The sequence below is a fragment of the Podarcis filfolensis genome (genome assembly GCF_964270895.1).
Source record: "Podarcis filfolensis genome assembly, chromosome: 7".
NCBI lineage: Eukaryota > Metazoa > Chordata > Lepidosauria > Squamata > Lacertidae > Podarcis > Podarcis filfolensis.
This window is the reverse complement of record NC_139603.1, coordinates 30334117-30355429: the sequence shown is the minus strand read 5'-3', so window position 1 is coordinate 30355429 and position 21313 is coordinate 30334117. Positions and strand designations below refer to the sequence as shown.

General features: G+C 42.6%; 1 protein-coding gene and 1 long non-coding RNA gene across 9 annotated transcripts in view; one reads left to right on the top strand and one right to left on the bottom strand.

The window, feature by feature from the left end:
• Positions 1–1919: 1919 nt before the first annotated feature.
• On the top strand, positions 1920–21081 carry LOC310767289. Its single transcript, XR_014550844.1, has 3 exons — positions 1920–2281; positions 19967–20045; positions 20936–21081. It is a non-coding gene; the product is annotated as an uncharacterized lncRNA (long non-coding RNA).
• Positions 11262–21313, bottom strand: part of HIVEP1 (HIVEP zinc finger 1) — an 88924-nt gene continuing 78872 nt past the window's right edge. For all 8 annotated transcript variants that reach the window (XM_083623658.1, XM_083623657.1, XM_083623656.1 and 5 more), the window contains 2 exons: positions 14243–14757; positions 11262–13059 (listed from right to left, as the gene is read on the bottom strand). In XM_083623658.1, coding sequence (XP_083479784.1) covers positions 11869–13059; positions 14243–14757 — 1706 coding nt within the window. In that variant the 3' untranslated portion in view covers positions 11262–11868. The remainder of the gene's footprint in view (positions 13060–14242; positions 14758–21313) is intronic.

Sequence of the window (21313 nt, the reverse complement as noted above, 5' to 3'; positions counted from 1 at the left end):
TAAATATTTTGTTTTGAAACTACCAATGGGTGATGTTGGGCCAATTTGCTAGGGGCTCCAATAGCAGCAATAGAGCCCACTGCCCTAAGACCAAACCTTGAAAGAGGCAGTTAGTCGTTTCCACCAGTTACTACACTTATCTACCTCTCTGTATGGCTCTAATTAAATGGCTGCAAGTTCTCTCTGGTTTATCACTGTGGTATTATTCCTCCTCCACTGTCATCCCAGCTTCACATTTATATTATTATGTGATGTAATCAGGGCCTTTTTCAGCTGAAACTCACCAGAACTCAGCTCCATCGCCTCTCAGATGGGCGCATTGCCATTCAAAGAGAATGAGGGAGAAGTTTGTAGTGACTTCAGTCACCTCTTTTTCTAGAAAAATAGCACTGGATGTTCTGCATGTTACATATTATATGAAATATGGTGGAGAGAAGGCTTAAACTGCTGCTCCTCACTAACTGTGCCCTCCTACCTTTAATAAAAAGACCCACAAAATGCTTGGGAGGGTCACAATTAGCACTTAACTATAATCCCGTTTCTTACCCTCCTGCCACCTCAGTGCGCTCTCTCTCTCTCTCTCTGTGTATCCTGTAAAGTTACAAGTTCTTGTGAAGCTGGGTTTTTTAAAGTATTGTTTTGATTTGCAAAGTTCTCTACTTCAGCATGCCTAAGGAACCCTCAAAATTTGTAGGGGCCACTACCTTCTTTTCCAATAACCCTGTTTTGCCTCCATAGCAGTAGGGCAGGGATGGGGAAGCTCTGACCTGCAAAACTAGTCCAGTCCTCTTCATGAGCCTCGCACATCTCCCCCAAGTCATGCTTCCACCACCTGACTGGGAAGAAAAGGGAGCAACTTTAATCTTCGTCGCAGACTGGTTGAGAAAGTTTCGCCCAGGGATGGAAAACCTGTGGCAGCTTCAGGTGTGGTCAGACTCCAGCTCCCATCAGTCCCATCTAGTATGGTTAATGGTCGGGGGGTGGGCGGGATGGGATATGTAGTCCTGCAGCATCTGGAGGCTCACAGGTTCCCCACCAGAAGCCTCCTTCACTTCTAGCTCCTCTCCCACAAGGCCATTGACAACCACCTGCCCCGCAGGAAGAATCCTTCTGACTTATTACATGTTGCTGTGGCTGTGTAGGTGTGCATGGTGCATGTTTTAACAAGCTCGGAAGGATTTGTATTCTGAAATACAGGATATAAATAACTGGGGGGGGGGGTAATAAAATGAATCGAATGCCTTGATTGTGGACTGCCCACAATATTTGGCCACTGGGGGAAATGGGGATACTGGCCTTAAGCACCCTTTGCTCTGATTCAATGGGGCTCTTCTTTTGATCTTAGCAACTTGTACATAGAGCAATGAGAATAGTCTGGCCTGCTAATTCCTGCAGAATCATAGCTGCTGTTAAAGACACAGCAGCAGAGACTGATGGAAAGGTTGCAGTCCTAATTACCCCTGAGCAACCCTTACTTTAAAATTGTTATCTGGTTGCCCAAAGATGGCTATTTCCCCCACACCCACCCCGCTTTTAATGAAGCTACTTCGGTCACCTCCCCCGCCCCCTTAGCCCTTGCTCCTGTGCTTTGAACAGCAGCCTGACATTGATGGTGTAGTGTAGTGGTTAAGACTGCTGGACTAGGACCTGGGAGACCAGGGTTCAAATCCCTCCTTCGGCCATGAAGCTCACTGAGTGACCCTGGGCGGCTAACCCACCTCACTGGGTCGTTGCGAGGATAAAACAGGGAGGAAGAAAAATATGAAAGCCACTGGCAGGGGGTGGGATAGAAATGCAATAATAATAATAGTGACAATAAAAGATAAATTGCATGGGGGGGCAATGTGTAGGGGAAACGAGGCAAAGAAATCGAAGCTCTCTTGCATGGTGGGCAGAAGCCCAAATCTATTGTGCTCCACTGCCCCCCACCCCCATTTCCAGCTGGAGAGCCAGCTGCTCAAAAGCTTCGCCCATGTGGTCATTCCAAAGTGCCATAGTCTTGTCAGTTTGCATCACTTTCAGGGGGATGCTCACCGTTTGAAAGCCGGGCCGACCCCCCCCCCCCAAAGAAGTAGGCTGCCGTGGCTCGCTGCCATTTAAAAGCTCAGGCCCTGCAAAGGCAACGGCTGTAATTAGGTACCGAGCTCCGCAGATGTTTGAAGTTGGAAGAATACCCATGTGCGGCCTTGCTCGCGAGGGCGGGCCTGGAGCCCGGGAAGCGACTTCAAAGCCCCGCTAATCCCGCGAGTCTCCTCACGGAGGTGCTGCAAGGAGACAATAGGTGAGAGAGGAGCTTCAGTTGGGGGACAATTGGCCGGGGGGGGGGAGGAAAGGACTGACTGACAGACACCCTAATTATGAGGGGATGAATGTTCCCCTGACTTGAGGGAATGAAAGAAGGAGAGTGGTTTCAAAAACACCGTGTGTATTATTTCGAGCCTTTTCAGGCAAACAAAAGGAGAGCGGGAAGCTCCAGAATTCAAAAGAAACGCAGAGATAGAAAGGGAAACCAAAAGCGAAGGCCCTGCGGGGCTGAGCTGCGTTGCTGCGTTGCACAGAGCGAGCAAAATGGCCACTGTTTCGACAGGGCGGGAGAGGTGTGGAAACAAGGGCTTATTATAGCATGTATGGTTCAGGTTTGGCTTATCCCTCTTGTCACTGTTGTAACTAAGCCTAAGCACAGGCAACTGAAGGAGTCACATGCTTCCCTCCCTCTTTCATTTCACTGTGCTTGTTTTAGATTGTAAACCTGTTGGGGCAGGGACCTGACATGCCTGATCTTTGGAAGGTGCCATCGTGTGTGTGTGTGTGTGTGTGTGTGTGTGTGTGTGTGTGTGTGTGTATCATCTCTCCCTCTCTTATACGGGGATAAAGAAAAAGATAAAAGGGGGGCTCCAACTGGCCTGCTCTCTGCTGTGAAGTGATTGCTGCTAAATTGCAAACTATTGGAAAGGTGCTTATCCAAGGCAGCCCAGGCCTCCTGATCCTCAGATGTCTTTTTGGTCTGCATGAAACATCTATTTACGAGAGAGTCAAGTTCTTAGGGCCTTATCTATCATTGTATGTCAAGAGCTATTGATGGCTCTATATTAGTATCTTTAAAAATTTGGTACAACTGCTGTCATTCTGTAACCTGTAACCTGCATTTATCGCTCTCCACCTGCACTCCCCCCTCCCGACCACGCTCTGTGGAGCTCCTGTGCCTTTTAAGATTGCAGGTTGAAGCAGAAAAGGAGCTGCCAAAACCTTCCTCCATCACTGTGTTTGCCTCATTAGCTGAATACCTGCTTGTGTCGCAAGTATTTAAAGGATGGGGCTTACCAGAGAAAGGTTGGCATCACCAGAACTTAGCCAAATAAATGTGTTTATGGAAAGATGGAAGGGGTGGCAGGGAGTGGGGGGGGAAGGAAATTGACACTCACTCACTCACTCATATACCATGTTTATCCCATGCCAGTGTGCTGATAAGGCACCATGTTGTTCTGAAGCTATCTGCTCAGCCTTTGAAAACCCCAGGTGTAATACTGTGTTTCCTTGCCAGCAAGTATGTTTCTTCCCACGCATGCATTCTTGGGTGATATCTCTTTAATGCTAATTGCATTCCTCCAGGACCACAGACAAAAGGATGATATACCTCTTTGTATAAGAACAGGACTATAGCCTGCAGTATCAGGCCCCTGGCCCACCCAGTCCAACATCCTGGTCTTATAGTGGTCAGTCAGATGCCTGTGGGAAACCAACAAGGTGAACATGAGCAGAAGAGCCTTCTGCCCTCCGGTGGTTTCCAGCAACATTTTAACTGTCCTAAATCTTCCAACATTCAGCTTCATTGGATGCCCTTGAGTCCATGGGCGTAGCCAGGATTTATGTTGGGAGGTTTCCCTGAAACCTATCTTGGTATTTCCCCTCCACGCTCATTGGTTGTGCTGCCTCTCATGCTTGCTGCAGGAAGCAAAGAGCTAGTTCTGCCCCCACAGCAGGAAGATAGGGAAGAAAGGAGGCTGGAGAGAGCAGCAGCTGAAGTTCTGGAGTGGTAGACCAGCATGCAAGAGCCGCTGTATTTTTTCTCATGGCTGTAGAGCAAGGCTGGCTCCCCAGATGCTCCTGGACTATTATTATTCATTATATACCTTTAGGCGCCAGGTAAAAACATTCCTTTTCAACCAGGCCTTGGGCTGATTAACATATACCTCTTTTAAATGTGTTTGTAGGAAGGGAGATTGTTGGTTTGTGGGTTTTGTTTTGTTTTTGCATTGTAAGGCTGCCTGTCATTATGAGCTCTCTTTTTTTAGGCCTGTGCCTGCTCTTACGTTACGCCTAGAAAAATCAAAAGATGCTATTCAAGGGACTCTTCTTTAGTGAATACATCAGGCCACACGGTGGCGCTTTGCTCTAAACTTTCACATTAGCAAACAGGGAATAGAGTCAATGCAAGCTAGAATTTAGGAGTGCATCAGCAGCAGTGGGATTTGTTTATAGCGCTTTTATTGATTGGATGTGTGGCACTGCCTTCTTGCCTTGCCCATATGTCAGCAGATGATGGGAGAGAGGATCTGATAGGTTCCTGGGTGTTTATAGCCAAGGGCTGATATCCAACGTAAAATATATTCAGAGGAGACCCACTGAAATCCAGCAACTTTGAGAGGTAGTATGGTTCGAGAGTTGGACTAGGACTGCAGAGACCCAGATTTAAATCCCCACTCAGCCACGAAGCTCACAGTGATTTCAGGCCAGTCACTATCCCTCTGGCTGCCCATAACACACAGGGTTGATGTAAAACTGAACAAGGGAAGAGCTAGTGTATACTGTTGTGAACTCCTTGGAGGAAGGGTGTGATATAAATGCAATTAATCATAATACTTTAGAGAAAGGCACTTTGGAGAGTGCTAAAGTACATTTAAAAGGCTTGTCACGGGGGATGGCAACATCATCCGACAAGCTGGCAGAATAATCTGCTCGTTGAGCCTCCACCTCCTCTTTTAGCAGCGGTTATATGTCTTCTGGTTAATCAGTCATTTGCCACAGACGTTTTCTGTGTTTTCAGACCCTGGGAAACTTCTTTAACCCAAACATGCACCTGGGGATTACCTTCTACCATAAAATTGTATGGTGCTAGTGCTGCTGTCAAATTGCACCTTAGATCAGGCTGGGAGCCTGTAGTGGATCCCAACCAACCAGCTGAAGAGCAGTGTATGCCAGGTACAACCCAGTTATTGATGCCATACCAAACAGAAGGGAATGTTTTAAAACAGAAGCTGCCTTACCACAAGTCATATAGCTTGGTATTGTCCACACTGACCTGCAGCTGCTCTCCAGGATTTCAAACTGGGTTTTTCCCAGCCCTACTTAGAGATGCTAGAGACCTGGGACCTTGCAAAGTAGATGCTCTACAGCTATTTGGCCACAACACATTGTTGCTGGCCACCATGCAGCTAGGTGGGTCACAAATTGCCCAGACCTGCAAGAAGATCCAGGGGACACTCTGTATTGATGGGACACATCATGGAGAGGATGATCTCCAGTGTCTGTCCATGAGGCAGGGAACGTTCTGTCCCAGAGCTAATCATCATCCAAAACAGACCAGGAATGAGCCCTCCAATTTGTCTGTCTGGTTGATCTTGTGGTAATGGCTTTGCATGGATTCTGGTTTGCTTTTCTCCTGGAGGCCTTTGACCTTCTAATCCCCCTGAAATAATCCTCCCCTTCCCCCTGTCTGTTTGTTTGTTTTTTCACTTCAGTGCATTTTGAAGAAGTTCGCAGTTCCTTCTTGGATAGCCCTAGGTGTTTATAAGCCCCCATTTTGGCTCTTTTGCTCACACTAACTGGTAATGGGCAGGGATCCATAGGGAGCCTGATGGAAGGAAGCAGAGAAGGCTGTTTGAGGCTGTCTCTTGCAAAGCCGGCATGTGGTTGAAGTTCTGTACATATGTGGTTTTAAAGGGATTAATTTCCAGTGCTAGTCCTGCTCCGGCAAGTCGTCTAGGAATATTGAACATAGATGTGCAGTGTGCATGTGTCAGATTACAGCAACAGCCCTTCCAAACCCCTAATCTTGTTGAAGATGTTCATAGACATTGCAGACCCTACAGGTGTATAAACTCGATGGATGCAATTAGGATCCTGTTTGTTTGTTTGCTGTTTTGCAGAGTCCCTGATCGCATGCGGGGACTGTTTAAAAAGCCTTCTACTGAACATATATAGGGCAGTCTGGGGTCTGCTGTCCTGATCCCAGTCTGCCCCCACCCCTCCAAGCATAGTCTTTTGACATTTTTCGTCTTCTTTAGAACACACTTTGAAACATAAAAAAAAAAGTCCAGAAGGCTTTTTATGATTGTCTGCTAATGCTGACTTGTTTATTTTGGGTGTATGCTGCCTGTTACCATCTGGTTTGTACTGATTATATTTTATTATCCTAGCTGTCAGCCACTTTATGATTTTTTTAAAAAAGAGATAAATATGTAAATAAAAAAGCAGGGCTTTTTTCTCTTCGATGCCACACCACCACCACCACCACCACCCCATGAAGCAATTGACTAGTCACAGGGTTCTGGCTGCTCACCGTGCATTCAGTACTGTGCCCCAAACTTGTGGTGCTTCTTCCCAACTGCTATTAGACAGGCACCCTCCATGCTGAACTTCAGGCACATGACTTCAGACCCCATCTGCACTATACGTTAAAGGCAGTATCATACCATTCCAAATAGTCATGGTTTGCCCCAAAGAATCCTGGGAGCTGTAGTACCTTGGTAAGGATGCTGAGAGTTCTTAGGAGACCTCTATTCCCCTCACAGAGCTGGTTTAATAATCTGTTCCTCTTCCCAGGTAACTCCCAGAAACCAGGGCAGATTACCACCATATCATCTCATCAAATCCAACAAAATAATTTAAAACAAATGAAAGACTGTGCATCAGAGGTTGCCCCACAGAACTCTTTAGCTGTTAAGGACCAGGGTAGAAAGTTGCATCTTAGCAAATGACAGAAACTATTTAAGAAGGATGCTTGGTGCACCTCTGTGGGGAGAGAATTCCACATTTTGGGAGCTGCCAGAGAGACTGCACTCTCTTCCATGCTGCCCAGAGTGGAGGAATTACCAGGAGGGCACCCTCTGCCCATCTTGACACCTGAAATGGTCTATAGAGAAGGAGGTGGTCTTTCACAAAGGACCAGACTGATGCAGAAGCTGGGGAAGGCCAGTGGAGTGTAAGGGGGGGGAGGATTCAAATTTTCTGTTTCTCATTTTTCCAGTCTTAAATGTGGTTTTCAACATCAGTTTGCAATGTATTTTTTAAGTCAGTGAAAATCCATCTACATTTGAGTGTGGATATTTCCTAATATGCACATTTTATATGCAACTTTGCCAAATAGAGTTTTACAAAGTAATTCCCCCCTCAATATGACTGGAGAACTGCACTGCAAAAATTTGGAGCAGTGTGGAATTGTGAAGGATGGCTGCGTTTCAGTTCATGTCTTGTTTTGGAAAAGAGCAAATTAAGTAAGTTCACCTTTAAAGGTGACCTGAAGCAAATTTCTCCCCCATCCCTAGTAGAAGATTTCTACTATTACCACTAAATTGTGCCATGAAAAACAGACAAAAAGCAACAATGCCACCATATTAACTGGTTTCTCCAAATTTGAGAGATTGGGGAATGACGCACATGTATTCCAGACTGTATCTCCAGCTTTAGACTTAAACTAATTTTTCTGGCTTGGATGCTTTCTGGAGCTTTGTGTTTTGAAAGTTTTAAAAATAATTCTCCCCCAGATGTTCACACTCAAGCCTGCAACTCCATGAATGAATTTAGAAGGAACCTCTGCTCCCCAAGCAGCTGCTCATTTCTTGAGTGCTGCAGGGGATCTTATTAAAAAAGAGTACATTTACATGAGAGCTGTTACTGTGGTGCTTCTTTAAAGGTTTGCGGGGGAAGAGGTTTGTGCTGAGCTTTTTTGACTGACCAATTATTTCAGTGGCTCAGCTCTAAGAATGACTGCCTCTGGATCCAAACCTCTAATGATATTTGAGATCAGCAGATGGGGTCAGGAATATAAGAAACACCAAAGAAACATACACTTTTGATCTCACACCATCTGAATTGATCGGGTCTCATGTTTCTCAAGCCAGTCATGTCTTATTGGTAAAATAAGTTGACCAAAAAAAAATGAGTTGACAAATTATGAATGGAGTACAAATTCCTAACATATAGGCATGAAGAAGTGAGGAACAAGGGGCTCCCAGCAGGGAGTTAGATGCACAAGGCCTGAATCATAAACTACCACATTTTGCTGTCTGTGGGTTATATTCAATGTTGCACTAAGTCACTGGTTCTATAAGTGCAGTTTTCCCCGATCCGGAGCATATGTGGGGGGGGGCACAGGGTGCATCAGTGGGAGGGGGTGATGGTCCTATTGCTCTAACATAACTATTTAGGCAGATCCTATGTCCATTAATATTCTAGGATCAAACACCCTTCCGTTTAATACACCTATCACATTCAAAGTTAAGAATCATCTGGATTGACTTGTGCTCCCAAATGTTAAGAAAATCATAAGCTAAGGATTTGGCCTTCACTTTGGCACTACTAGGATACGTCCTGTTCCAACTCCCAAATTATGCTCCCTTGCAGATTAGGCTCCATGCATGCACACTTTCTGCCCTGCCTTTCCATAGAAAATGCCTAAGAAAATGAAACTGCACAGTATAAAGTTACCAATCAAGATAACAACAAACACAATATGCAATAATACAGCAAAAGCAAGGTAACAACTAGGAGAACAGCAGCAAAAACGTCAAGCTGTTTGCTCAACACAATCCCTCCAGAATTGCAATCATCCTTTTTATTTGAGGTGTTTCTCCATCTGCCCTGAGGGAGGTCCAGAGGGTGGCAGCACAAAAGTAGGCCTTTTCAGTGGTGGCTCCCTGGTTCTAGAATGCTCTCTTTAGGGAGTCATTGGCTACTGTTAGATGCTAAGCAAAAACATCTCTTTTCAGTCAGGCTTTAGGCCTTTAACTTGGAGAGTTTAGATATTGTGGCTTCTTTTAGTGGACGGGATATGCTAGATTGCTTTTATTTATTAAAAATATGTTTTTAGCTTTTGCTTTGTTTTAGCTTGATACTGGTTTTAATATTTGTTTGTCGCTTTACATTTTGTAAAAAGAAGCAACATGCAAGTAAAATTAATAATAAAAACGTTAAGTCATTATGACAAAAGCAGCACCTTCTTGTGATACAAGTGACTTCGTACAAACTAAGGTTACTTATCTCTTTGCAGCAGCAGTGAATCAAACAAGCCTTAACATTTGACCTTCTTGACCAAAACAAACCTTGTATTACAAAATCAAGCTAAGCATGCCTGGCTAATGAACTCATCTCGAGGTAGGCTTTTTCTTCCCTGAGTGAACTTTAGGAATGCAGCATCTTTTCCCTTTTTCGCTTCAGAGGGAATCTCTGTGTGAATATTTCTACACTCAGCTGCATCAGAGTTATTCACAACTTGCTGGCCAAACCTTGCTGTCTGCCCCCAGACAGACCCATATTAGTGTAATCCTGGGAAATTAGTGGTGGTTCTTTTTAAAAATCTAAACATCTGGTAAGAGTCCAGAGCATCCAGATAAAAGGCAGTTCCACTGATTTTTGAAGTTAGATGATTCACACAGGTAGGGGTAGATGAGTTCCTTATTTCTCCAACCTAAAATTTGTTGCTCCACATTTCCAAAGCAATTCCTGATTTTTGAAAGAAACCATCATGAAAAGTAGTCAGCATTTTAGTGCAAATTTCTCCCAGTAAACACGTTTTTATATGCAGTTTTAACTAATATAGTAATATATCCATTAAAAGGTGATTTTTCAAAATTGTAATGCATTTTGTTTGTTATTTACACAAATATATGCATTTTACTGCCCCTAGTCTCTGTATTTTTGTGCACATTGTTTGGCTGGAGAACTACATCACAAAACTGGGAGAAGTGTGGATTTCAAAGGATTGGTTTGAGAAGTGGCTTCTCACTAAAATGCAAGCACAGTCACATTTCTCTACCATCTTTCTTCCTCCTCCCTTACTTTGAAGATGGGGGTTTCCTACATATTTTAAGCACTGCAAGTAATGCATGACTGCTGGAGCTATGGGAATAGAATTAAGCTAGGGACCAAAGGCTGCATGCATGAAACTAAATCCATGCAAGAGAGAAATTCTTCTGTTTCAATGTTCAACAAGTGCTGGAATGGGTTCACTCCTAAAAAAGAATGATCACACATTGGGGGTACCCTTCGACTGGTCTTAGACCTGCATTTTCAGACCTCAGTTGCAGCCAGGCATCACTTTCTTGCATGTGTGTAATTAGCCTGCATCTTATGGCCTCAACTGTGATGCATTTTTGGTGAAAAGTGTTGCTGCTGTTGCTCTTCATGAAATTTCCAACTTTATTTCACGAAGGCGAGAGGCTGTAACTGCAGTTTCTAGGATAATCAAAGATTAGGCATTAGTGGCAGATTTCCCTTATCATCTTTAGCAATTCACAAAGGTTATGTAATATATGATATAGAAAGACCCCCCCCCCCACCTGCAGTCTACAAATCTATGTGATGACTATTCACTGTCTGCTCCTTCTGGGATAAAAAGTTGGTGGGAGTACATGCTTCCTACTGACTTGCATCGCTGAATGAAATAAAAAGTGCTTTCAAAAAGGAAATACATTCTTATTGTCTAAAATATTCACCTGTGAAAGGCTCTTTGGAAACTACAGGGGGATCTTGAGAAGATTAGCAACTGGAAAAAAAGGCTGCAGCAGCATGGTTTTCATTTACTCTTGTGAATGAAAAAAGTGAGACACAAAAGCTGTTCTTTTCTTTCTAAACCATATTTAAATTTAATAAAACATGGCTTTATGCTTCTGTTTGACAGCAAACATAAGAAAAATAACACGAAGTTTTTTTCATAGTCACAAATGTAAATATGCTTTCTTGTGACTGGCAGGCTTCAATTAAAAATAGCTTTAATTTTACTTAAAGAACCAGTACCTCGAATATGAAAATTAGGAGACTTATGTCCCTTACAAGAAAAGGAACACTTGTTCCTTGTGAATGTTTTTTTTTTAAAAAAAAAATGGTGGAAAGAAGGAAAAATGCTACTGAAACCACTGCTAATAGACAGTTCATCCATTTTCTAAAGCTTTTAAATAACCTAATGGTGGAGAGGGGCTCTAAGTGGGAAGTTGGTTTTTTCTTGCTGGCTCACTTGCGTGAAGAAGGCACAACTTGAGCAGTGATAAAGTCAGTAAACAAAAATTTTACTGAAATAATTCAATAACACAGATACGGGAGTTTGTTTTTAAGTGTAAAGCTAAAGTCATACACAAGAAAGATGGACAGACCCTTTCCCCAAGACTAATATGGATACAATAAATATGGAGTTGTACATACTCAAATCTGTACACACAAACTTCGCCCCACAGCCATAAAAATTTACATTTAACAGTGCAACATATAATTTAATCATTTATTCCATCTGACGTAAGATTTTTTTATTTATTTTGTTTTACTTACGAAACACAAGTAACTACTTGGTTTTAATATACATATAATATATATATAATTTTGACAATCTGTACAGTATTCTAAACATAAAACTCCAAAAAAAGGCACAATTGTCTATACAACATGTACAAAAATGGCCGGAGCTGACAAGAAACAACAATTATTGGTCAAAAATTCATGATTGCACAAAGATTAGTAATGAGTTTGTGTCAGAAAAAAAATGTGCTTTAAGTAAAAGGGAGGTTTGCAAGAAAACCTGTGTTACTTTAAAAAAAAAACGAAAAACAAACACACACACGCACACACACACACACAACCCAACGTAAAACCAAAAAAACCCTAGGTTTCTATTATAAGTCTATCCTCATCGTCGCTGCTGCCGTCACTAAACTCCACAGTATTTTGCCTCTCGGGCAACCCTTTCCGCCTATGCGCTTGTCTATCTAGAGAGACAGTCCGATGTCTGGGGCAATTGGGTAAAACGTCAGAATTCACCTTCATAGGAGGCTCTGAAGCAGAAGCCTGTTCGACCTGAACAGAATTGATATTGCACTTTGGTTTCGTATGACTCTGTGAGTCAGGCTTTTCAGTGTCCAGTTTACCCGGGCTATCGTGCCGTTGGTACCCGCTTGAAGGATCAGCCTCCAAATGACTTTCAATGCTGTACTGCTGGTCGGCGGGTCCCACCTGAGATGATGTAGCACTGGTGACTGGAGCAGCAGCAGCATCGCTAGCGACACTCGCAGGACCCTGATGTGGAGGAGTTTCGGAGGCCTTGCTACTAGAAGCTGGTGTTTCTGGAATGCCCTGCCCATCTGCAGTCACAGGGCTGACCGAAGGGATTAAAGTCGGCAGTGCTATGTTTAATATTTGCAGACCTGGAATGTGCGTCTGAGGGCTTGAGTTGCTCTGAGGGGAAGGGTTTGCAGTCAACACTTGTAGGCCTACGGCATTCAGTGTTAATCCCGAAGGGTGTATTTGCGGAGTGATGTTGGTGTTCGTCAGGCCTAAGATGTTCACCGTCTCCATGCTCAACGACGGAAGAGGCTGCAGGGTTGGTGCGCTCAGGCTCTGGATTCCCGGTACATTGATCTGGCCTATTGGGATGCAAGGAACAACGCTGTTCACTTCAGCAACGCTGAGATGATTTGCAGTGCCGGACATTGCACATGCTGGGTCGCCAAGTGCACTTGTAGTTCTGTGGATCACGCTAACGGCGGGAATAGTGAGCTGTACCGGCCCAGCCTGAATGGGGAGGAAAGTCGAGTATGTGGCCAAGCCAGCAGGTACCACATGGATTCCCCCCACTGGAATCATCCCGTAAGGGGTCTTGGTTTGTTGCTGCGAGTGCAAAGGGAGGTGGCTAAACAGGTGAGTCTGAGGAGGTGCTGATTTCATGATCTGTTGCTGATGCTCCTCGGGCTTCTGCGGTTGCATCTCTGGGAAAGGCGAGGCCATTGAAGGAACAACCGTGGAGGTTTGTGTACTCCGGTCAACGGGTGGAGAAGGAAGTCTTGTAGAAGTTGTGCTCTAGTGTAACAAAAAGAATAATATTTTTGAAGCCATCAATAAGAAGATACAGGCAGTTCAACATTGTCTAGCTTTATTTCTTAAAATGTGAAAGCAGCCAACCACAGGAGAGTTGGGCAGCCGCTAAAAACACTCCTCCCTAAGTGCTGCAGGTTGATTATTTTTGACAGATTCTGCTGGGTGTCCTGTGTTTTAGTTCCATTTGTGGCTCTTCTGCTTTGAACATTTGGGGCATTCTTTGCCCTTGGCAGCCCAGATTGCTTCCTCTGTTGGCTAAAGTAGAGCCACCTTTGTTTCAAGTTAAATACAGGAAGGCCCAAACCATTCTCTCCCTTCCTCCATCCCAACACAGCTCAAAAACCTCTTCTCTAAAAGAGATAAGTTTGCCAATATTCTACTATTGTTAAAAAAATTACAAGTCGACCAGAATGTGCTATTTCAGTGCATTTGATTTCCAAAGAGTCACATAGGTCATGTGGCTACTGAGCAGCTTTAAAAGTACTTCTATATGGTATAGCTTTGCACGCTCGTGATTCTTTGCATTGCTAGCTATGACAAAATTCAGACTCTTTCCCCTTCTATTGCTGGCAATGGGGAAGCTCTGTTTCCAAGCATGGGTAAAGCCCGGCTGAATAGTAGTTTCTGAGTATTTATACATATATAGAGATATGTAAAATACACATGGCTATATAGTTCTACAACAGAGAGTTACATGCAGTCACAGCAGTGTATTTATTGGGAGACTAAATCCCATTAAATTCACTGTGCCAACGGTCCATGGCTAATGCACAGAATAAATTGAATCGTGCAGCCCATTTTCACTGAAATCCTTCTAGGCCAATGTACTTAACAGACAAGAACACGGGTAGCATTATTTGCCTCCCAGCAATGAACTTGGAAGTGTGTGTGTTAATCTGCTCTACATGAAGCATGTGTGTTACTCTACCAATGGCTACTAGCCATGATGGCTATGTTCTGCCTCCACTGTTGGAGGTGGTATGTCTCTGAATACCAGTTTCTGAGGATCAGCTGTAAGGAGAGCCCTGTTGTGCTCATGTCCTGCTTGTGAGCATCCCATATGGGCATCTGGTTGGGTCTTTTGCAGGGTTTGAGTTAATTCTATACTTTGTGCAATTGATGTACAGATTACACCTAACACAAGTGAACTGAATTATCTGCTCACCTTGGAAGTTACTGTCGTAACAGTAGGAGCAACAGCAGAACTTCCCAAGGCTTCTTCTGGGTAGTCCACGTACATCTGATGGCATGGAGACTTGGGAACTGTCTCAGAGGAGACAGCAGGATCTGTGCTTGTTGCTCTGTCTTGCACATTTCCTTCGTTTGCTTCTCCGGGGACAGCTGTAACCAGTGGCCCTGAGCTCCTGCAGTCCGACTGCACTGTACTAAGTACCGTCATCTTTGTGAGAAGTGCTTTGGGCAGCCCATCCATAGAGTCTGTGTGAACCCCAGCAAAGCAATCTGCAATTCTGATTTCTTCATCAGCGCTTGAGATCTCCTGAGAAACATTTCTAGATGGATGATGTTGTGGGCTGGCTGAAACGGAGGGAGTGGCAGATATAACTGATTCAGCTTGGCTGTCTTCGTCATCATCTTCGTTATCATTGTCGTCATCATCTGGCCCTTCTGAATCCTCTGCATCAAATCCGGACCGATCATAACCCAGCCGCTGCTTTTCACCTATGAGAGGGCAAAATTAAATGCACACATTTAGAGCCTAGTAATGTTTGAAAATTATAACAAGAGGGTGTAGTTTTTTTCATTTCCCAAATTAACTGCATGTTAGTGCTCTTACACCATTAGTCACCCCATTCAGTAGAAGCTCATCTGCTATTAGACCCCTTAAAAAAATAATTAAAAGTGTCCAGCACAAAACCCCTGAACCTAATTGTCTATAATCTGACAGGCTTTGCCAACCTTGGAGAAGCTACTTTGACTGCAAATTTCATTCATGTCTGCCAAAAGGAAAACAGTCATCTTTTTCAAATTATTATTTCCTAGTAACAAATTGGAGGGGGGCAGAGAGGAGAAGGCAAAGCCTTGTTTCCCCAGGGACAGAGTCTGAGGCCAGGCTGGATCAAACAACCCCACAGTGCCTTGGACTGAGATGGGCTGTTTCCCAAAGTACTGAGCAGGGGTCCAAACTCTGTGGTCTGTGCACACCCCTAACAGGTTTGCACTCATGCATTTGTGAATATAATTTCTGCACATCATGTTTTAGCTCCCTTATATGCATGAGCTGGAACAAGCCCAAGAAAAGCCCCCTTTCTTGGTCTTCCTCCTCCTGGGTGGTTGGAAAAAAGGCTTCTATGGTGGTCAGCTTCACTTTCCATAAGCCATGGCCTATTGTAGTGTATGAATGAGAGATCGTGGTTTACAACAAAGTCTGGTTGGTTAAACAACCCAGCTCCCATGTTTTTCTATCTTTCTATTTTTTTTCCGCTGAACTATCTGAAATGTAAAGAACTTCTTACAATCTATTGCTGTTAACAGAAAAGTTACTAAGGAAAGCAGACTGAGAACTTTGATCACACAGCAGAAATGCTTTCACAACCAAAGGCCAGGAACTTATAGATTTCAAGTAGGAAGAGAATTAAGCACAGGTTTCAGTGTTTACTTTTCTCCCCTACAGCTTTTAAAATTAAAACCTCACTTTACCAAGAAAGAAAGAAACCCCAAACACCTTAATTTCTAAGTTTTTATAGTTCCCAGGTGCTCAAGCTCATTGTATACAGGAACCACTCACAAATCTATTCTAGTGACTTTTAAGAGACCATAAAATATGGATTTGTAAATGATGGGAGGGTTGTACGCTATCTTAAAAGGTGATTTTCTACAGGTGTTGCAAATTACAATCCAGAACAATAAGTTTCATTTAAATTGCTTGTCCTCCACAGTGTAACATGTGACTGCATTCAACTGACAATCAACACATTAAGTACAGCAACAGTCTACATGGTTGCTTGGAGAAAACAAGAAGGAATGATAAAATATTTCAATTTGAATTAGCTAGGAGGGAAGTTAAATTACAACAGCTGGGGGGAAAGACACATAGATCCTGCACAATTGAGAAACAGCTATTTATTGCTCACAAACCTAATTCTAAATCATCTGAAATGATGAAATGACCTTTACGTATATTGCTACTTGTATCTGCCATGACAATTCTGAAAATAAGAATAATCCTTTAAATGCAGCACTGTTGGGCAGCAGTAAGTTGTGAAGCTCTCTTCTTGCTGCAGGTGTTTCCACTGATGTCTATAATAAGCTGCTAATAATGGCGTTCGAAGACTTTGAAGCTTTTTCTTCCCTTCCCACTGCCAAAGCAACCCTTACAGCAGAGCTAAAAGCATTCTGCTTAAAATTACCAGCAAAACGTTAATGGCTTCTGTTAAGCATTAGCAAAGACTGACAAACACACTTGTGTTCAAGATATGGTACGTATACAAATGGATAAAGCAAATGGTTCATGTCTCTTATATTTTCAACTATTTTGATAAAGCTCGCAAAGCTTTATTCTGTATTAAGGCTCTTTGCAAACCTCAATAAATTGTGGCATGCTATTTTTTTAATTTAAAAACTCCAGGGAAGTAGAATCAAAACTTTTAAAACACTGTGTTACCCTCATTTTATATAGTCATTAAAACATAAAATTACCTACAGAATATCAAAATAAAGGTGTGCAGCTACCAAGAACTATTTCATTCTGTATTGGTAAAAAACATGTCCACTACAAAACACTTGACTGAACAGCAAAAGAGCCATGAACAAGACAAAAGAAGGATCAGGCAATGGAAAAGTAAAAAATGGCAACTCTATGTTTAGTCCTGATATACCCAGCCAAATACAACTGGCTTGTCAAGGAACATTACAAAGCCTATTCTCTCCCTTCCTGCTCCATCATTAGTTATATCTATATTATTTAGACCCAACATAGCGCCCTCCATAAGTTGCTGGACTCCAATTCGCAATCAGCATGGTCAAGATCATGAGCTTATGGATGAGGGTAAGGATTTTACTTATGTTTAGTATAAAGTATACATTTTTAAATAAGGGGCAATAATGACAAACTTCCAGAAGAAAAGTCAAAGAAATTTATTAGGCAGCAGCAGTCACATTAGCACCAGCAACAACGGCACCAATTTTGGACACTATCCTTTGAGGAGATAGAACTGGACATGGTGTAACGCCCAATTTAGCTGATTGTAAATAAGTTGGTATGTTTTCATATCCTCTAGTATAAACAGCATCTACTGTCATGGAAAGATCTCATCCATTGTTTTAGGCTTTCAAAGCAGGCCTTTTGGAATTTCAGAATGGATACTTTGGCAGCCATGTCTATTCTAGAGACTGGTTTTGGTAATACAGGAGTCTTTTCTTTCATACACATAATTGAATATACCTAACCACTTAAGATTACACTTACTTTTAAAGCCTACTGACCAAATTATTTATTTTGATATTATTATCTTCATTGCATCACAGACTTATACTGACATCTGCTGGGGAAGCCCAGACTGGAAAAACCTAAAAGCCCCTGATGATTAATAGGCTTTGATGTTCGCCTTGAAATGATAATAAATAAAGGGCTTGATAGCTGCAGAAACTCTTTTTCATAAAAAGGAGTTTAAAGAGTTGTTTGAATGACTCCCTACTGACTGCTCTGTGCAGGCCTGCATTAAACAACCCAAGCCCTTAGTATCTCCTCCACCACTGTCTGAGCACCTGGCAGATACAGATCTCCCCACATAACTGTCTTGGTGGGGAATTGCAGCATACCCCATATCCATAGCATAGGCTATTGCTGAAGCTACAAATAAATAGGATTATCTACAGTGGTACCTCTGGTTACAAACTGTCTTTGTTCTGGAAGTCCATTCTTAACCTGAAACCGTTCTTAACCTGAGGTACCACTTTAGCTAATGGGGCTTCCTGCTGCCGCCGTGCCGCCATTTCTGTTCTCATCCTGGGGCAAAGTTCTTAACCCAAGGTACTACTTCCGGGTTAGCAGAGTCTGTAACCCAAGGTGTTTATAACCCGAGGTGTTTGCAACCCGAGGTACCACTGTACTGCCAGTTCTCTGCTGCTCCTCAAGAGTGTATCTGCACAAGATTATCTTGTAAAGAACAAATAATAAGGATCATCTTCTGTTGATTTAGAGTCCATCTTTATACATATATATTTTTTAAAAAAACCTGGTCAGAGGGTTTTGTTTAACTGCCGAAATCCTTTTGTTAATTTACTGCTGCTACCTCTAAATGCCAGTAGCTCCTCTTCCAGGCCTGTGTACCCATTGGCAACTCTTATAAGTTGAACCCCCTTCTCATAATGTCACTGATTGCAAAATACAGCTGTCTTCATATCCTGCCAGCCATATGTTCCAATCATTCAGTTCTCCTCCATTGGCCACATCCTTCCTTCTTGGCCAAAATGCAAGAAAATGGCTGATTCCACACTCCTGCGCTGACAAGTTTAGGGGGCAGTAGCAATGTTGAGGTATGATGTAGCAGCAGCTCTTTGAAGGTCAGACCATTTCCCCTAGCCTCCTAACCCTGCAATAAATCTATAAAGGTCTTGTGGACCACAATAGGGACACTAAAAGGGCCTGCTAAGTCTCCTGGGCCTTATGTTTGACAGCTCTCCCCTAAACATTAGGAAATCAGTTTCCCTGATAAGCGCCTTTAAGCCGCGATCCTTAACATACTTACATTGAAGAATGTCAAGTTCTACCAAACAGGACATTCCCCCTCAAAAATGTACATAGGATTGGGGCGTTAATCACCTAATTTAGAGGAACACATAATGAAAACTTGGGCCAGCACTGTGAAAACTGATACCCCTAAGCTGAAGTATGTCACACTGAATGGTTCACCTGGTCTGACAGCATAGTTCAGAAGCCAGCATTCCAAACATAGTAGCCCTGTATTTTGGGCGTAAAGGGCATTCTTTGGATTAGGAGATGAAAGATGCAAGAGTGATTTGGAACATAAAAGGTGAAACTAAGTGGTATTCACCAATACCCAAATGGTGGCAAATCCAAAAACAAACAAAGAACACCGCCACAATCCACCCAGCCCAGTTGCCATAAACCCCCAATTCATATAGTGCTGAGAAGCCTCATGGAAAAATAAATGGAATTGGTAGAAGTGTTGTTAAAAGAGCTTCACATAAATGCTCTCCACAAGCTATATTTGGCCCCTTCTGCCAACTGTCTCTGGCAAACTCGCATTCAAATTCTGTGCAACCTACCAAGTTTAGAATTAAAGCTATTACACTACACTGCCTTTGGCAGTGAAAATCAAACAACAGAAATCTGAGTGTGTTGGAGACAAGTTGATACGGTTGTTTTAATTTCTATTATGGTTTTAACTGCAGTCTGTTCCAGTCAACCCAATATTTTGCTACTGGGTTAGAACTCGAGAAAGGAGATACTCAAGAGTTTTATGTATCAGTGTATTTTAATAAAGCAAAATTATTAACATTTTCATCCACTATGATGATGAAGTATTGCAGGAAGTCTAAAAGCTTCCAGGATACTTTAAACTATAATTGGCGCAATAAAAATACTGGCAGCAATTCAGAGAATTGCACGTGCAGCAGAATCAGATGGTTGGCTGCGAACAAAGAACTTTGAGAGCAAAAAGCCATTCCATAGCTTACAGTGGGAAAGCTCTAACTATGATCAAGATCCTCATCTTGTCAAATTGTGACCACTGCAAAGCCCTCCAATATCTAACACAGCAAACTTGAGAAGGAAGCTAGTATTTTTTTCCTTTAAGGTAGAGGTCTCCTTGCGGAGTCATGAAAGTGCCTAGTGGGATACTTTCCAGAATGCACTGCTTCTATTAGTCTCTAAAGGAATGGTTTGTCCACTTGTTTTAAACTACAGGTATGGTAGTGGCACTGTAGCCAAGGAGGAACAGCTGCTTGCACCTTACACCTTGGGATACAACAGTATGCATGCGCAAGTATTTCCCCTCAAATCTCACAGGAAGTCCCCAAACCATTAAAAAATATATGGAGAGTTATACAGCAGTCTCATAGTTCTGTAGCACAACTGTCTTCTGTGTCAAGTGGAGCACAATATTGTTTGACATTTACAATTTCTAAAGCTAAAAAAAAGGCCTAATGATCAATACAGTACAGCAAAAATCCAATTGGCCCAGCGGAAGTTTTAAAATATATGGAAAGTATTATTTTATGGCCCTTCACCTTTTTGTGTACAACCTGGGAATCAGAAAAATGTTGAAAGTGACAAACATTAATGTAAACAATGTATTGCTGTTCTTGAGCATAGGAGTATCCATCGTTCGTTGGGTGTCTCCTCTTTCACTGCCTGATCTAATGTGCTGTACCCTCTCTTCTTGCCTCACTAAGTTCTCCATTTCGCACACACACTCCTCCCACCCAGTTACCCGCTATTGTTGCTGCCTTATTTGTGCTGAACCTCGTAATTGAAGGGCCCATAAATTAATTGTCAAATTACAAAGAATGACTGTTGCCCTATTACTTCTATCAATAAAACAAAGTTCAATTTGCACTGTAAAAAGGTAAAAATAGCTGAGTGCACTAAGAAGTTATGCCAATCGAGAGAACACCTCTCCTACATCTTTAAGAACCGAATTCACATCAATTCATAGTAGAAAGACCAAGTGCATTAATTTTTTACCCCTTCTACCTTTTTCAAATAACATACACCACTCCACAGTAAACCATTTAACACAAATCAGAAAAATACTTTAAGGGGGGGGATATCCCCCCAGAACAGAAGCAAAGGTATCATATATCATACTGACAAAAGCGTGCACCAAACTGACTACACACTGTACCCATGGTTTGTTCTTGGTTTATTGTCCAGGAGACCTAAACCACAAGCCTGGATTCAGATGACACTCTAAACCAAGGCATGGCTTATCTCAGCACATTGTAATAGCAAGACAACTAAGGAGGAACAGAGTGGTCAAAGTCTCCACCCTGGAGGCCTAAACACTTACAAATTGTGCTAAGCCATACCTTGGTTGAAAGTTGGTTTAGAATGCAAACCTAATTTTAATGTCCTTATTTTATTTATTAAATTTCAAAAAGGTCAACAAAAGAATGCAGGCCTGAGCATCTTTTATTACAACCATGTAATAATTTTGATGTTCATACCCCATCGTTATGACAATATAATTTATTTGAATGAATTAGAATGCATTTTTCACAGATAGGAACTGTGCCGTTTATATAACCACCC